Genomic DNA, 16,288 nt, shown 5'->3' on the forward strand with positions numbered 1-16,288 from the left:
GTAGATGCAGGCTTCCTTTGGCTTTTGGTATGGCAATCAATGTTGCAACTGTTGCAGAAAAAATACATATGTAAATTTTGTCTACAATAACTGCAACGTTAATTCCCATACTAAGAAACAAAGAAAGACATTTTATTGTTTATATTTATGTAATACTGTAATAATGTTGTATTATTAATATATAGTCATTGTATGTTTCTTTGATGGATGAGCCACTGCTCAAGAAATCTGTACGTAGAGGTGGCTTGCTTCGCGGTGCTAAGTATTGATATACGACAGTGGTTTTCTTAAGAGGTAAAGGAGATACATGTAAATATATATTATTATTATTTTACATGACAATCATACCAGCATATAAGCGTTTACCTCTAAAATTATTTTTTTTTTCTGTACTTGAGTAAGAAATGAAGTAGCAACAATATTCATTGTACAATTTGCACAAATATACAAGTATCAAATTTAGCATAAAATAATCAGGTGAGTGAGCATGTGGCCCACGTGTCTCTTTTGCTACTATTTCATACAATCGATTCAATATTATGCAGTCTTAAACATAAGGAATTGATGAAGCCTAAATTCTGATTTTAAAAAAAGGAGTTTTAAAAAGAAGGTTTTCTTTAAAAATGTAAATATAAATAAATCTTCAGCATTCACTTAATTGGCCTCCTGGATGAGAAAAAAATTGCACGTTTACAGGATACTACCAATCATATTGTAAAATTTGATCTGACGCCTGCTTAAGATGTAAGAAGGGTTTTAGAAGCATGATTTTTGTAAGGAAAAAATGGTGTTTTGGCCCTGAGGCTCCCTTTTGGCCTCCACTGTGGTGAAAACGAAAATTCTGAAACCCTTTTGTAAATCTACAGGACCTTACCAATCATATTCCAAAAGATGAATGGGCTACAGTACTGCGAAACTGTAAGAGAATCCTGGAAAGATGGCTTTGTAGAAAAAGTTCGGGGGAGGGGGTTGCCTCCAAGCCCCCCCCCCTTTCTTTAAAAATTGAAATTCCACAGCACATTGCTAACCTACAGGATATTCTGGTGTCTGGTGATTTGGCTACTGCATAAAGTTGAAGAGGATTTCTGGAAACTGGGAGTCCTTTTCACAAAAAATTTTAAGACTAAGTTTAAAATTTGACAACCATGTACGAGGGTTGTTCGAAAAGTTCGTGGACGATGTCAATCTTTGTTATACTACTTCCAAGAAATATAAAATAAGCACAGTATCATGTGTAAAAATATTTGTTTTGTTGATCTGTGAAATTTCATTCCATTCGATTTGATAGAAATTAATTTACTTCATTTTAAAATCAACATGTTTTGTAACCACGGCGCACACTTAAAAGCAATGTAACGTCAAAAACATAGCGTCAAGAGTTTCTTAAAAATTCTATCCCTATACATTCACACAGTATAGTCCAATACCCACGTATTAAAAACCTTTTTCAATCACTTGACATTTATTTTTCTAACAATTGTTCTCCTTTTATAATTTCCTTTGTTAATGTTTAATTTCTTTTACCGCTTAACTGTGCTTTCACAAGATCAGCAACTCTGAAGCGCCTACGTCTTTCCATGACGTCCCAACTTTTAAAAGTTTTCGTTCAGATTTTTACAGTTAAACCGTCTCTTCATAGATTGTCGTCGTCCGATACAGAGTCTCTGTCACTCAAATACCGCCTCTACCATTTACACACACATGCACTACTCGCTTGTGGCATATTTTCTGAGTCCTCCAACATTTTTAGCGTTTATTCAGGATTTTCCCAGAGTATAACACAAAACTGCACCGTTATCTGCTGCTCCGTAACGTTCTACGTCATCGTTTTTGTCGTTTTCAATGAGGACTACCTATCTTCTCAAATTGATTTCTTTTTACCGAAGCAAAATATTAAGCCAAAATTTGGAATAAGAATCGATGTAACAATTCTTAATTCAACCGTCTAGGATTTTTTTGTTTTTGCTCCATTTTACAGAGAAGATGACTACAGACATTATTTAGTGTATTGTTTGTAAATTACTAAATTTTGACCTGCGCCGCGATCCGATTTTTGCAGTTTTTAATTCTGGATAAGTTTTAAATAAATCATGATATTTTTGAAAAATTTAATACAAATCATTTAAATTTATTGTTAAAATATTTCTACCAAATTTGGATGACATATGACGTTAAATAAAAAAGATATGACAGAAGTCCACGAACTTTCCGAACAATCCTCGTACATGTATATTTTTTTAAAATAAATATATTAAATTTTTATAAAAGGATTATTTATAAATCATGTATTCCAATGTAATAATTTTTTTAATATAGGTAAAACATTTGAAGAAAATTGGAATTTTTTTTTACTTAGTCATAAGATACTTTGTATAAAGGTCCACAGGTTTTCGTAGAAAAAGGTCTTTTTTCGACCCCAGTAGGCCCTAGGGTGAAAATGTAAATTTTATAAAACCTATAGTGCACATCTACAGGACACCACGAATCATATTCCGTAAGATGATTGCTACTGTGAAAAAAGTAAGAGGAGTTCTAGGAACCAGGTTTCAAAGAAAAACATTTTTTTTTTCGAAAATCAATTGGTCCCCAGGGTCAGAATAAAATTCTGAAATCTCTTTGCACATTTACAGGAGATTACCATATTCAAAAAGATTTATTTGGCTACTGCGAAAAATGTTAGATGATGGAAGCTAAGAACCATTTAAAAAAAAAAAAAAAAAAAAGTCGTTTTTCGACCCCCCCTCCCCCCCCCCCCCCATTGGCTCCAAGGATGACAATGAAATTTTTAAACCCTCTTTATCATCTAAAGACACCAACTATCAGATTCCAAAAGATGAATTGGCTATTGCTAAAAAGTAAGAGACGTTTGTGGGAAAAGCTAATGTTACAGTCGGACAGACCAAGATATTTAACTTTCGGTAGAAAGTGCAGTTATAACATTTATAATATCATTTCAAAATACAATCATTTCAGGAATAGTCTTTCACAAATATTTTCCAAAATGTACCTAAAGAGCATATTCAACTGCATGTATGTAAGATCTTTTCTTCCCTTGCTATAATATAAAATTATATCAGGTGACAAAATCAACTTACCTTTGAAAGGCCATGACTGAATGAGTAATCAAAGAGATATAAAAAACTGCCTTTACTTCCATGGAAAGAATTTGACACATTGTGTTACCAAAAACCCAACGATCCGTAAAAAGTGTCACGGCATTTGGCACTAAAATGCAGAAAACTAGCAATATGTCCGAAACGGAAAGAAGATTTATGAGAGATTTGGTAAACTTTGAAACACCTTTGAATTTCTTGGATAACACAAAGAGCGTCCAGCCGTTTCCGGGCAGGGACACAGAGGCTACAATAATGATAAATACAGAAAAGACCCATTGAAGATTTTTATCACCCGTCTCATGGTCCGTCTTGTACTTCATCGTGAACATATCGGTATGGCTTTCGCTGATCAGAGGAGAGAGACGACAAACACAGATAGTAATTATTGTCTAAAAGTGGGCAATTAGACCCATCTAAAGTAGTGAAAATTGGTACTCATGGACCTTCTAATGAAATTTCCGTGTTTGATTTTCAAGCATCACCAATCAAAAACCAATCATTATGAAAATGCGGTCTTTAAAATACGCATTCTGAAAGTAATACTTAGGACAATAGTCCTTACTGATTTATAATCGACTTTTTCTTACGTATCTCTCCCTTTCATAAATGATCGTTGAAAATGTAAATAAATACTGCCCGCCACGTAGACGAAAAATCCAACGGACAGATGACCTATAGCATAACAAACCAAAATGCATCTCAATGTATACCACACAGATGCATTTGTCACCCAGAAACACCAAGTACCTACATGTAATATATTGTGTTAAAAATTATTTACGTAGGTCCCTAAATTCGGTGATCGACTCTTCATCCAAAATTTACTGTAACAGTTATTATGATTCAATTATTAACTTTAACGTACATTATTTTTTTTTTTTATACTTTTACTCACACCAAAATTTTTATGATAAAGACATGTCCATATCATTTTAAGGCTGTTGGTATTTAAGCAATTATTTTGATGTTATTCACGACACAAAATTTAAAACAAAGCATTTATTTTCCTAAAACAAATTCAAATGTATTGAAAAATAATTAAAGACATGAACATACATGTAACTATAAAAAAAAAAATACAGATATGTCCATCTTTCATCGAACAGCTTAATATACTCTCATTGTTTCAAGTTCATTATGTCAAATTAAGTAAATTTATAAATGTTTATGATCTATTGATTATTTATGAAAAAAATGCTCTTACAGAGATTTATCGATGTATGAAGTTTTTTTTTTAAATAATCCTTTATGGAATTAAATAACATAAACTAAGAACAAAACGAGGAAAAATTTGAATTTCAAGTCATTGGGAAGGTTAAGGTTAATTTTGTTTTACATACTTTAATTGTTCTCACCAATTTGTATCCGTTCAAATTGATAAAAATAACTTGTATAAAAAACAGTTGTTTTTCTTTATAAACTGTGCTATTGCAATAATATAGTGAGCTCAAGGTCATAGAACGTCATTGTTTATTATTAAAAAAAAATTTCGTAACTCTAATCAATTTGTATCTTTGTATGAAGTCTAATGAATATATCTTAAATAGTTTCCTTTAAACCAAGATAAAGGCAAAATGAGGAGTAGTAAGATCATGTTCATTAAAAAGGTCAAGGTCTTAACATTATGACAGTTCTTATCAATTGTATCTTTGTATGAGTTTGGTGACAATCTTTTAAACCAAGATAAATGTAAAATGACGAATAGATAAGTGGGGTCAAAATTCATAGGGAAGGTCAAGGTCAGAAAATTATATTACAGAATTGAATAGTCTCCACCAAAACGTATCAATTGATAAGTTTCGATGAAATTTTTATGAAAAGTTTCTTCTAAAATATGCTAAACACATTTAATAAGCTTTGCTGAGGTTAAGGCCATATGGAAGGTCAATATCAGAGAATTATGACACAGTTGAATAGCTCCCACTAATACTTTTCAGTACATGAGTTTTGACAAAAATATCTTGAATGGTTACTTTGAAACTGGGGTAAATACGAAATAGGGAATGATGCGGTCAAGGTCAGAGGGAAGGTCAGAAAATTCTGCCAAAGTTGAATAACTTTCATCAATATGTATCAGTTTATGAATTTTGGTTATCTGGAACAGTTTATTTAAAACTGAGCTAAATGCAAAATGTGACGGACGGACGTACGGGACAAAAGCTAGACAGAAGGACGGAAGTCTGACATAAAAAAATATTAGGCCTACATGTATATGACCCAGCCATATTCCTGGCGGGGCTTAACAATGCTTATAACTTGTAAATATATCATGTAAATAATTAATTAATAATTTAAAATTTAGTGCCTTTTTCCATGAACACAATATTATGGCAAATCAAGATATGGCTAAACAGACTAATACAAAGAGTACAAATGTACACCCCCCACCCCTTAAATAATATGCTCATAGCACTATATACATATACGTATATAAGCGTTAGTTCAGCTAGGTGTGGACGAAGTCCTTAGTTTTATGAGTTTAATATTCGGTGATACATCCTTACTGTCACCAATCCTTTTACTTTTTCTTTTACTACACTTCCCTGTTATCTTGTCACACCTCACTCTTGTTAGATCCAACAGACAGATAGAACCCAAAACTACTGAAAGAATGACCACTCCCAGAGATCCTATGCTAGTTGCAGAAACTCTATGATCCGCTATGCTGATTTTGCTTCGTCTATGTGCAGAAGTGTTTCTTTTATTAACGGTTAACTCTTTCTTCAGTTGCTCCACTTTTTCCGCCAATGTCAAATTGGAGTCCGTCATGTTTACTGTCAAGGAGCACGGACATTCACATAACGTTTTTGCTGTTGTCCTTTCTGTTGTTGCTATTGTTGTCAGCTCCTCTGTTGTTGTTTGTACAACTTCAGTTGTTGTATCTGAAGCAAAGGTTTCAGTTACAGTAAGAGAGTTGTTAATCTACGAGTAGACTTTGGAGGAAACAAGATGTGTATGTGAAACACTGTCAAGGTCAAATGGTCAAAATTAATGGTGCCCAAGGAAAGGCCTTCTCACAAGAAATACACATGTGAAATATGAAAGCCATAGCACCAATCGTTCAAAAGTTATTTCCAAGGTTAAAGTTTTTCAAAAGTAAGTCAAACTCCTAGGTCAAGGTCAGAGGGTCTAAGTTGCTGGTATTCATGGAAAGAATTTCATATGCGCAATATGAAAGCCCTAGCACCAACCGTTCAAAAGTTTGGCCTAGGTTAAGTGTTTCAAAAGTAGATCAAACTCCTAGGTCAAGGTCAAAGGTCAAAGTTGATGGTATCCAAAGAAAGGTCTTGTCAAAAGAATTACACATATGAAGTATGAAAGCCCTAGCACCAATTGTTCAAAAATTATGGCCAAGGTTAAAGTTGGGTGAAATTTTGCAAAACTGGGTCAAACTCCAAGGTCAAGGTCAAAAGGTCAAGTATGATGGTATCCAAAAAGGTCTTGTCACAAGGAATACACATGATGATGTGAATTATAAAAGCCATAGTTCCAACCAATCAAAAGTTACTGGCAATGTTAAAGATTTTGCGGACAGACAGACGGACGGACAGGGCAAAAACTATATACCCCCCAATCTTCGATTAAGGGGGCAAAATGCACTATAACCATGAAATTATATACTCACCTGGTTCTGCACACAGGTCGGTGACGTTCGGTTCTTTATTAGTCGTGTAGGACATATTGTAGGAACCTATGAAAATTGTATTTCAAACATCAATGAAACTTGTAATGCATCATATATCTTTAACCTGGTACAACAAAAATATTCTCACAATTAAAGCTACACTGTATATACGGCGTATCTGAGCTAAAAAATAAAAAAGAGATTAAGTGTAGATAAAAATGTTATTTGTTATTTACGTTCAAATTAAAATGTTCACAGATTTTGAACTTGAATAACCTCATGTTTTCCATAGTCAAATTGACTTTAAACTGTGTCTGTTATTTAATTGCGGAGTCGGAAAATAAATCGGTTATTGTTTTAAATTTCTAATATCTTCGAAACGTGATTGATTTAGATTGTGTAATTTACAGGAAAGTCCTATCTTTACATAAAGTAATAAAACAAATTGAAAGATCTTTTTAATTTTAATTAGTCTGAATTTATAAAAATACGCCATATATGACTTTAATTGAAGATGGCAGTAATGATACTCGATACCAAATAAGACAGAAAATTAAATTTTAAAATACGTTTACGCTTTTATTGATATACAAGTAGATAAGTATCCAAACCTTGTGGGTCACAGTATTGTATACCAGAATACAATTCCGGAAGGTAACAGATATTGTAGAAGGGGTCGTTGTTGATAAATGAAGACCTTATTATATGGCAGACGGTAAAATCGTCCAAAGTCAGGAACCGATGTCTACACCCAAGCAGTTGCCCACAGTAAGCCCGGCAATCCGCATCTGTCTGCGGAGCAAGATATACCGACTCATTGCAAGAGTGGACACAAGGTAGCTCTTTGAAAAAGAAACGATGTTTTTGGTTTCTAGATGCTAATTATAGCTTAGATATCGATCGAAAATTTCTCTTTCTTTTTATTCTTTTTGTTTTTATTTAAAGCAAGGTCCATTTTCTCTCCTTTTTCATTTAAATTTAACTGAATTTTAAATTCTGTTTGATAACTCATTTATCATTATATGTACGTTGACAGAGGTCTTACTTAAGCGGTTATGTTCTGTCATAAAAATAGTTGAAATAAAACTGCCCGTGAAAACCAAAAAGAAAAGGAAGATGTCTGCAACTATGCATGTTAATTTCATGTATATAGTTATATCTTCTACGTTATATTAATGTTTTTTTTATAGGCAGTAATTCTATAAGAATAACACTTAAGTATAAATAAGAATATTAGGTATAGTACCCCTCTTGCTCCCATTTATTATCTTTCATAAGATGCTCAGAGAAGTGTCAAATTACCATCCATTAACTTCATGCAAACGAAGTTATGTTCTTTGTCACAAGACTCGCCCAGCCAGTACTTGTGTATATTAGAACCAAAAGGTACCCAGTATACATCAAATAAAACGCAGGGATAACCCACGACGTATGAAGATCTAGGAGAGTCCTCCCATTCCAAATAGGTCACGTGTGAACAGTTGTCATGGTAAAAGTCAGTTTTGTTGTTTGGATCTCTATTGTGCACACCCATCCAGTATCTCAATTCATAAAGTCTTCGGGGTAAGGACTCGGTTGGAATTCTGAAAATAGGTTTGAAAAAGCAAAGACGTCAATGACTGGTTTTCAGGATTTAAAGAGTCGTTTGAGATATTTGTACTTTGATTCTCACACATTCGAATAGATTATCCATATGAACTTTTTTCTCGGTTGTAGTTTGCAATCTGTAGAAGTTTTCCACGAGATGATAAATTATTGAAAAGAGAATTAAGTGTATTTGAACCTATCATAAAATATCTTCTAGAATTTATTTTATTACGGTGAAACTGATTAATAAAATAATTCTGAAAGAGTGGAGAATTTTTTAGCGGCAAGTGTTCACTAAATTAAGAAAGAGGTACATTTACCAATGTTGTACCAATGGTGTGGTTTGTACATGTTCGTGTAAGATTTCTTTAAAACAGATAATATAGGATTAGAATTTTAATAAATATACATGTAGGCAAGTCAAGTGTTTACATTCGTTTAAGTGACAGTGGCAACACTGTTCGTTATTTTAAAAAAATTGGAGAGTAGAGTTTTTGAATCCACTTGTTTAATGTAGTTTACATGTATTTCAAATCTCATTGAAATAAAATAATCAGAAAAATGTGTATGCACTCTGGACAGACAGACATATAATGGTAACGATGTGGAAGTTGTGAATCAATTTAACTATTTAGGAATGTTATTTAACTATAATGGTAAATTTTTATCCACACAGAAACATTGTGCTACACAAGGTAACAAGGCAATGTTTAGTATTTATAGTAAAATGAAAGATTTAAATTTCAATGTTGAGACTCAGATTAATGTGTTTGATACTTATGTTAAAAGTGTGTTATGTTATGGAGCTGAAATATGGGGGTTTCATAAAGGTCAAGATGTTGAAAGAGTGCATATTAATTTTTGTAAAAGAATACTTGGTGTAAGAAAAAATACTTGCAGTAGTGCTGTTTATTATGAGTTAGGTAGAATACCACTAGATATATATAGAAAGCGCAGAATATTACAATATTGGTTAAAATTAAGAAAAAGTAATAATTGTATATTGAGTGCATGTTATCAAGATATGGTGGAAAATAAAGACCCCTGGATTATGAGTATAAAAATGAAATGTACACTCTAGGTTTAGGTGACTTGTACCATATTAATAAAAAAGATAGTATTATATTAGACATAACATACAATAGAATGTGTGATGTTTTTAAACAAAAAGCTATATCTGATATATGTAGATCACCAAAATGCATGTTATATAAGCATTTAGTTGACTATTTTTGTTTGCAAGGTTATTTAAAGAAATCTATACATGTAAAATACAGAAAAACAATTACTTGTTTTAGACTCTCAGCACATAATTCAAAGATAGAAACGGGAAGGTATGAAAATTTAATAAGGAGTAATAGGAAATGTGATTTATGTAATTTAAATGATATTGAAGATGAATTTCATTTTTTATTCATTTGTCCAGTTTTTCATGATTTAAGAGACAAATTCATCAAACATTACTACTCCCGAAGACCAAGTGTCTTTAAACTAATACAACTATTTTGTAGTACAAATACCAAAGATGTAAATCAGTTAGGTAAATATATATATCATGCTAATAAGTTACGATTAGAATGTTTAAAACAATTAGCTAAATAATAGAATGTATGTATCACAAGTTTGTAAGTGTATATCATGATATTGTACTATGTATGTAACTGATAAATATATTATATTGTACAGTAATGCCTATGGGATGTACTTCCCACGGAATAAAGAACTGAACTGAACTGAACTGGACAGACAGACAGATGGCCACATGACATATTTCCAGCGCATCAATTTAAGGCGCATTAATTGCGTGGACCCTGAGGTCCACGCAGAAAAAGCGGGGTTAAACCGGATGCCATGGGCTTTCGTCAGGCTACGCATGCGCGAGAATGCTAGAGAGTTCGCCTCTAAGACAACTTGCCCTTAAAACAATTCGCCCTTTTGAATTAGAATATGCCAATCAATGGCAAACCTCGCTCAAAAATCTGCACATCGTGTTTACGCATTCTTTGGCGTAACCAAGATATGAATTTCTCTTAATTTCATACATGTATATCCTTATATACAAACTAAATTCTATGGTACAAGCATTTCAAATAAGTAGGAAGAATTTATATACGAGTAGATAGCTAATTAACAGCTTGAGCATGTTGAATTAAAAACTTAATTTAACCACTAAGTTTTAAAAGATAGTCTTTACCATGGTTACCGGCATTAGTTTTGTGCATCAAGGTTCGCAAAATAATTTGATAGACAGCAATCCAAATATAGCTTGATAAACATGATAAAGGCCTGTAGAAACGTTTTCCATGTGGGGGAGAGGGAGAAACATCAAAAAATAAAAATTCTGTGTACTACAGATCTGTCGTGTACCATCTATCTTTCCAGTGATAGAATATCTTCCGTATAAATTCAGTACAGATGTCAAGTCCCAGCCGTTATAGATTACATATATCGAAAAAGCCCAATTTTTTAAATAACAATTTTGCTATGAATGTACAATCACTCAAAGTAGGCAGATCATTGTAGAAAATCTTAACGAAATTTTAACCTGTGCCACCTTTCAGAGTAACCAATGAACTCGTCCATGGATGCATTGACGATCGTTGAAACAAGAATAGATATGGATAACCCCATATCAAAAATATTCGACTTTTAATTTACTCCAATTTTCACTAGAAAAAAAACTGCACATGTTATATATGAAACTGATGTATAGTTCTTCATGTCCGTAGCAAATACCGTCACCAGTCTAAACGTCACTAGCAAACAGTGCACACACCTGTGCTTGCAAGACCAAATAGCCTAGGTCTACACAAGTGCGATGAGATTGTCAATCGCATCTTCTCAGACCTTCTGGCGAGCTCGGTAAAATACGTTGTTTTGCCGAGAAGTTACGATTGCAGGTGTTGTATATATTAACCATTCCGTTATTTAAAAAGAGACAGCGGAGAAAAAACATACACACACACATTAATCTTTTTTGTTTTTAAATTGATCGAGTTAATCGTTAACCTAGCATCGTTTTAGATAACTCGAGACCCTCTAGTGCCGAGACCCTCTAGTGCTACAGGGTCGGATACAACAGTTTTTGAAAAAAAAGGGGGGGGGGTTCTAGGTCACACCGCAGGCACTTGCATTTAAGCCCGTAGCAACGGTTTTCAAAGGGGGCAACCTCCAAAAAGAGTTGACAAGCAAAACTAAATAAATTAATTTAAATATCAACCTGTGTACCACACTGTAAAATCCTATTTCGGGGGGAAAGGGGGGGGGGGGCTTCGTCTAACTTTTCGGTACATTTTGATTTCTTTTAAATGTTTGATTTTCCGTATTTTGAACCTTCCCGCAACAAAAGGTGCGGGAGAGCTTCCATTGCAAATCAAAACTTATATATTCAAATTATAACGAAAGATTATTTTTTAAAGAAAAAGTGAGCCCCCCTTCCCCACATACTACGGGGACATTTTGAACCTTTCTCTTCATTGATTAAAATATCTCCATAATATAAGGAGATAAATATTCTCTTATGGATACTCCCTCTTAAAGTTAGTTACTTTAGAAGATGCTATGTACGTTCGCCGGAATCTTCCGATGATATCAAAATGAGCTTTGACCGAGTATATAAGGCCATAATAAAAAAAAATCCTAGATTCTCATCCCCGCCTGCCCCGATTTTTTTTACCCCCGCCTCGATTTTTTAAAAACTTTCATGTTTCGTGTGGGTTGTCGAGGCCCGGGGCCGGGGTTGTGAAGATACACGGAGGATAACAATAAGCAAAACTCTATCTAGAGTGCAGAAAGGGCAGAGATTGGAGTACTTATTTTATTGAAAATATTAGACGTAAAAATATCTACATTACAGAAGAAAATTCTCTCTCTCTTTCTCTTCCTGCAAAAATAAAGGGGGTCCATCACCCGAACCCCCCCCCCCGGATCCGCCAATGGAGTTAAAATTCAACCATTACGATACCTGCACGCTTAAGCCTCTTTTAATTCTATTGTTAATTTTAAAGGCTACTTTACAATTGTGATACATGTAGATACCTAGATCAACATTTCATATTCACATCATTTCAAGGTCATGATTTTTTTTAACATTACAGCCTAATTAAGCAGACTTAAATAACGATGAAAATTACAAGATACATGTAAAAAAAAAATTAAATTTAATTACACCTTTGTAAAATCACTAAATCTGGAAATTTTCTTTGAATTTCGTTTAGAAACACATGCATATGGTCCACGTATTGCAGTCTTTTTTTAAAGGACAGCAACTTGTTTAAGTTCCTTTGGTCTTCACTGGATAGAGATAAAACAGACTAGACTCATGTAAGCCACGACATGCCTATACTCACAAAAGAAGTTTCCACATGGACCATGCATTTCTATCCTCCATAGACAGTAACCATTGATCGTTGTTGCGACAAATTTCTCTGGCCTCGTTCCAGGTGTGGTTTGCGTTGTATATAGTAAAAACAAATCTCTGATTGGTCCATTTCGGTAATGACATCGAAATGGCTATAATGGACAAGATATTCATGGAAAGTTAAAAGAATATTAATTATTTTATATATATTTCATGTGGAAAATTGCATCAAAGTTGACAAAAACAAGAAAGACACCCAGGAATAAATAGAGGTCATCCGAGCACCAAGAATTTCCCAAAACATGACCATTTTTACACCCTCCCACCCCCGGTACGAGAAATGTGGATCCATGTAGCATTAATTCTACAATCTACAATTTTTGCGAAAACGCCTTGTATTTTATCACAATGCAAAAATTAACCTTCTTGAAAGTCAAGAAATTAGAGGATTATTTATTAAGAAATATTTATAATTTTATTCCTTTCCTTATACCAGCATTAGCAACTTAGCCCAAACCCTGATAACCCAAGGGACAGGAACAATATATTTATTATAGGGACAACTGTTCATTATAAAATAGTAATTATGCAAACTGCTTAAGTCCAGGGGGGGGGGGGGGTTAATGAATTTTTAATGTTTAACCAACTTTGTAGAACTCAATACATGAATTTCACGATTTTAGATATTTACTACTATTTGTCACAGTCGCCCGCGTGACGCAGTGGTTAGAGCGTCCTCTCTAGAGTCGCGAAGTAAGAAGTTGATCCTTACGTCGCGGGTTCGAATCCACTGTGGGACGTGGAGACCAGTCCTTCGGATGAGACTGTATAAACCGAGGTTCCGTGTTGCAGTAGGTGTTGGCACAAAAAAGATCCCTCACTGCCCGATGGCCCTAAGTGCCGAGCATAGGTTAATTTGTAGCCCCCCACCGGCAAATTGTGGCGTCTCCTTCTGAGTGAAAAATTCTCGAGAGGGACGTTAAATAACATACAAACAAACAAACTATTTGCCACATATAGGAGTAAGATCAATTCAATGTATTTTTTACTTAACCTTATCGCCCCACTCTGTTTTCCTTGCTTCTGTACACACTACTCTAAGAGACTCGGATTTGAACAATGGTTTTAATGTACACGTCTATAAGAAGATTCTATTATGTAAATTCAACAAAATGAATCCTTCCTGACGAAGAATTTAAAAAAAAAACTTTCCTCACATTTCCCTTTTCAAAATTTTGGGCAATTTTGTCGTTCAAATCTAACCTTAGACGAAATGAATTTGTGAAAATTGAATCCATTATAATTAAATTTGCATCACATTTCTTGCAAAATACATGTATTATGGCAAATTTTTATCTTGCTCTCTTGGGAAGATTTCTTTCCGATTTACAATGTAAACTATATTTTGACTTTTTGAAAACCCAAGCATGACTTTGATAGCTTTATTTGTGAATTATATGTCATATATCAGATATGATTTCTTCATAAAGAAAAGTACGACATATCATTTATTTTGAGGAGGAAGTCTTTTCAGACAAAACCTTGGCTTTTTGTTTGAATCAATGTTCTATTTGTTACATGTAGGTTGTGTCAACTGTAGATAAAATTGAAAAGGGTTTGTTGAAGATCAAGCTGAGAATACAAAAAAGACAATGAACAATTTTTCATTATATTAAAAAAAAAAACTCATTTAAGATAACTATTATATAAACCTGAAAGTCTTGTAAAAAATGTTTTAAATACGAGTAAAGTAATTTAAATATTTCAAATTAAAGTTGAAATAAAAAGTGTACTTACTTATGGTTATCATAATGCAGGACACGCAATATAAGACTCTCTGCATCTGAACAGAAAACAAAGACAAATTGTACACATTATTGAAAATAAATGAAAGTTTCATTGTTTTCAAGTTGACAAAAGTGCAGACATATTCATGGTAAATCAAGAGTCTATATAGCTGTGACCTTTTAACACTCGTAGTATTTGTTTTTATGGACAATACCCTCCATTTCCATTAAAAATTGTCGGGATTTGATTCATATTGCTCGGAAATCAATGCACATACTTAGGCCCCCGTAATGTCGGATTTTAGTGGCATTAGATTCAAATTTCAATATCTGTAATTGCCACTCCTTACATATCAGCATGTATTGCATGAATTAAATATCGATTTTTGTTGTTGTAAGTAATAAGTGATTTGAAAATTTAACCATGAATACCTAGAATTAATTTCTAGTATAAAAAATCCTTTATGTGTTTTAGAATAATTATTGCTATGCCTTATTATCGACACAAAGAATGATATACATGTAGGTATGACGTAAATCTAAATACCGGTATTATCTTCTTCACACTTTCATTTTGGGGTGTTAAGTTGTTAAATAGTTGAAATAGGGAAATCTGCAACAATAGAAACCCAAAGAAGCTAAAGGTGGAAAATTAAGGAAAGACCCTCTAACCCACATGAATGTCACCATTGCTTAGCCCTCTCTCTCTCTCTCTCTCTCTCTCTCTCTCTCTCTCTCTCTCTCCAAAAGTTAGATTAGCTACATAAGAAATGGACTATATCTCCTCCAGGACTTCTTAATAAATATCTCAGCATGAAAATTCTACATTTTCATTAATTCTGTACTTTTCCCATTGATTAATGCTGGAAAAATCTAGTGGATTTATAAATGGTTGATCAACGATAAATACCGCTAGAATTAGCACAGCCGCAGGGAGGAAATTGAAACCCATTTGAATCGAACTTCAATACGGATAAAGAGTAGAAGAATTAATGTGAATTAAAGAATTTCGATAAAAACATGTCCCATGACGGTTGATTAACCTTTTTAATATAAACTTACGTTTGTGTACTAATATAGGTATTGTCATGCGAATTTGCAAAGATGAATAAATCGAGTATTTAGAGACTGCATCGATTATATTAATGAAATCTAAATAAGCTAAATAAGTAACAACAACTTTTTGTAGTAATTCGTGGATTTATTTTTCTTTGAAGATAGCATAAAAAATAAGGGTTTACAAGAAATAGTCTCTAGTTCTACATTGTGGTTTATTTTAAAATTGTAAGAGTTAACTAAAGTTAAATGCAACAAAACAATTTAATACCGCACTAGAGATACTGTATTTTCTGAGCTTCATTTTTTAAAAATTATTTTTATTTATTTTGTTTTTTATTTAATTTATTTATTCTATTTTTTTGCGGTTTGCAAAAGTAAAAGAAGCATCCAAAAGTTGCCTGTAACATTCTTTCTAACATTTTTTTCCGCGATATTAACATTTTAGTTTTTGGGAAGGGGGGGGGGGGTCCTTAATTATAAAGAAATATACAAGAAATATACAGCTCTTATATAATAAAACGCAGCATAGAATTACAATAAAAATACATGTATTTTTAAAATCTATCAGAACAACGTATTCCACTGGTACTAAATTCTAAACCCCAATTAATCACACACAAACAAATGAATTACATGTACACAATAACAAATTGTTTTTCAAATATTTGTAAATTGATATTGCTGTGAAAATCATTCCTCCGTGTTCCGTGAAATCTTTCATTAAGGCAGATCCAATATTCAGTAAAAGAACGTT

The 16,288-nt window shown here is 33.2% G+C and overlaps 1 protein-coding gene across 1 annotated transcript; it reads right to left on the minus strand.

Annotated features, from left to right (window-relative positions):
• Positions 1-5,558: 5,558 nt before the first annotated feature.
• Positions 5,559-12,886, minus strand: LOC133202974 (uncharacterized; the record flags this gene model as incomplete). Its single annotated transcript, XM_061338826.1, is given in 5 exon segments — positions 5,559-5,998; positions 6,742-6,807; positions 7,353-7,583; positions 8,044-8,324; positions 12,678-12,886. Coding segments are annotated over 5 exon segments (1,227 nt in total), but the record flags the coding sequence as incomplete, so codon positions are not given.
• Between the last annotated feature and the right edge of the window lie 3,402 nt (positions 12,887-16,288).

This window comes from Saccostrea echinata, unplaced genomic scaffold (assembly GCF_033153115.1).
Source record: "Saccostrea echinata isolate AGI-Se365-2 ecotype Australia unplaced genomic scaffold, CSIRO_AGI_Sech_v1 ptg000047l, whole genome shotgun sequence".
Classification (NCBI taxonomy): domain Eukaryota; kingdom Metazoa; phylum Mollusca; class Bivalvia; order Ostreida; family Ostreidae; genus Saccostrea; species Saccostrea echinata.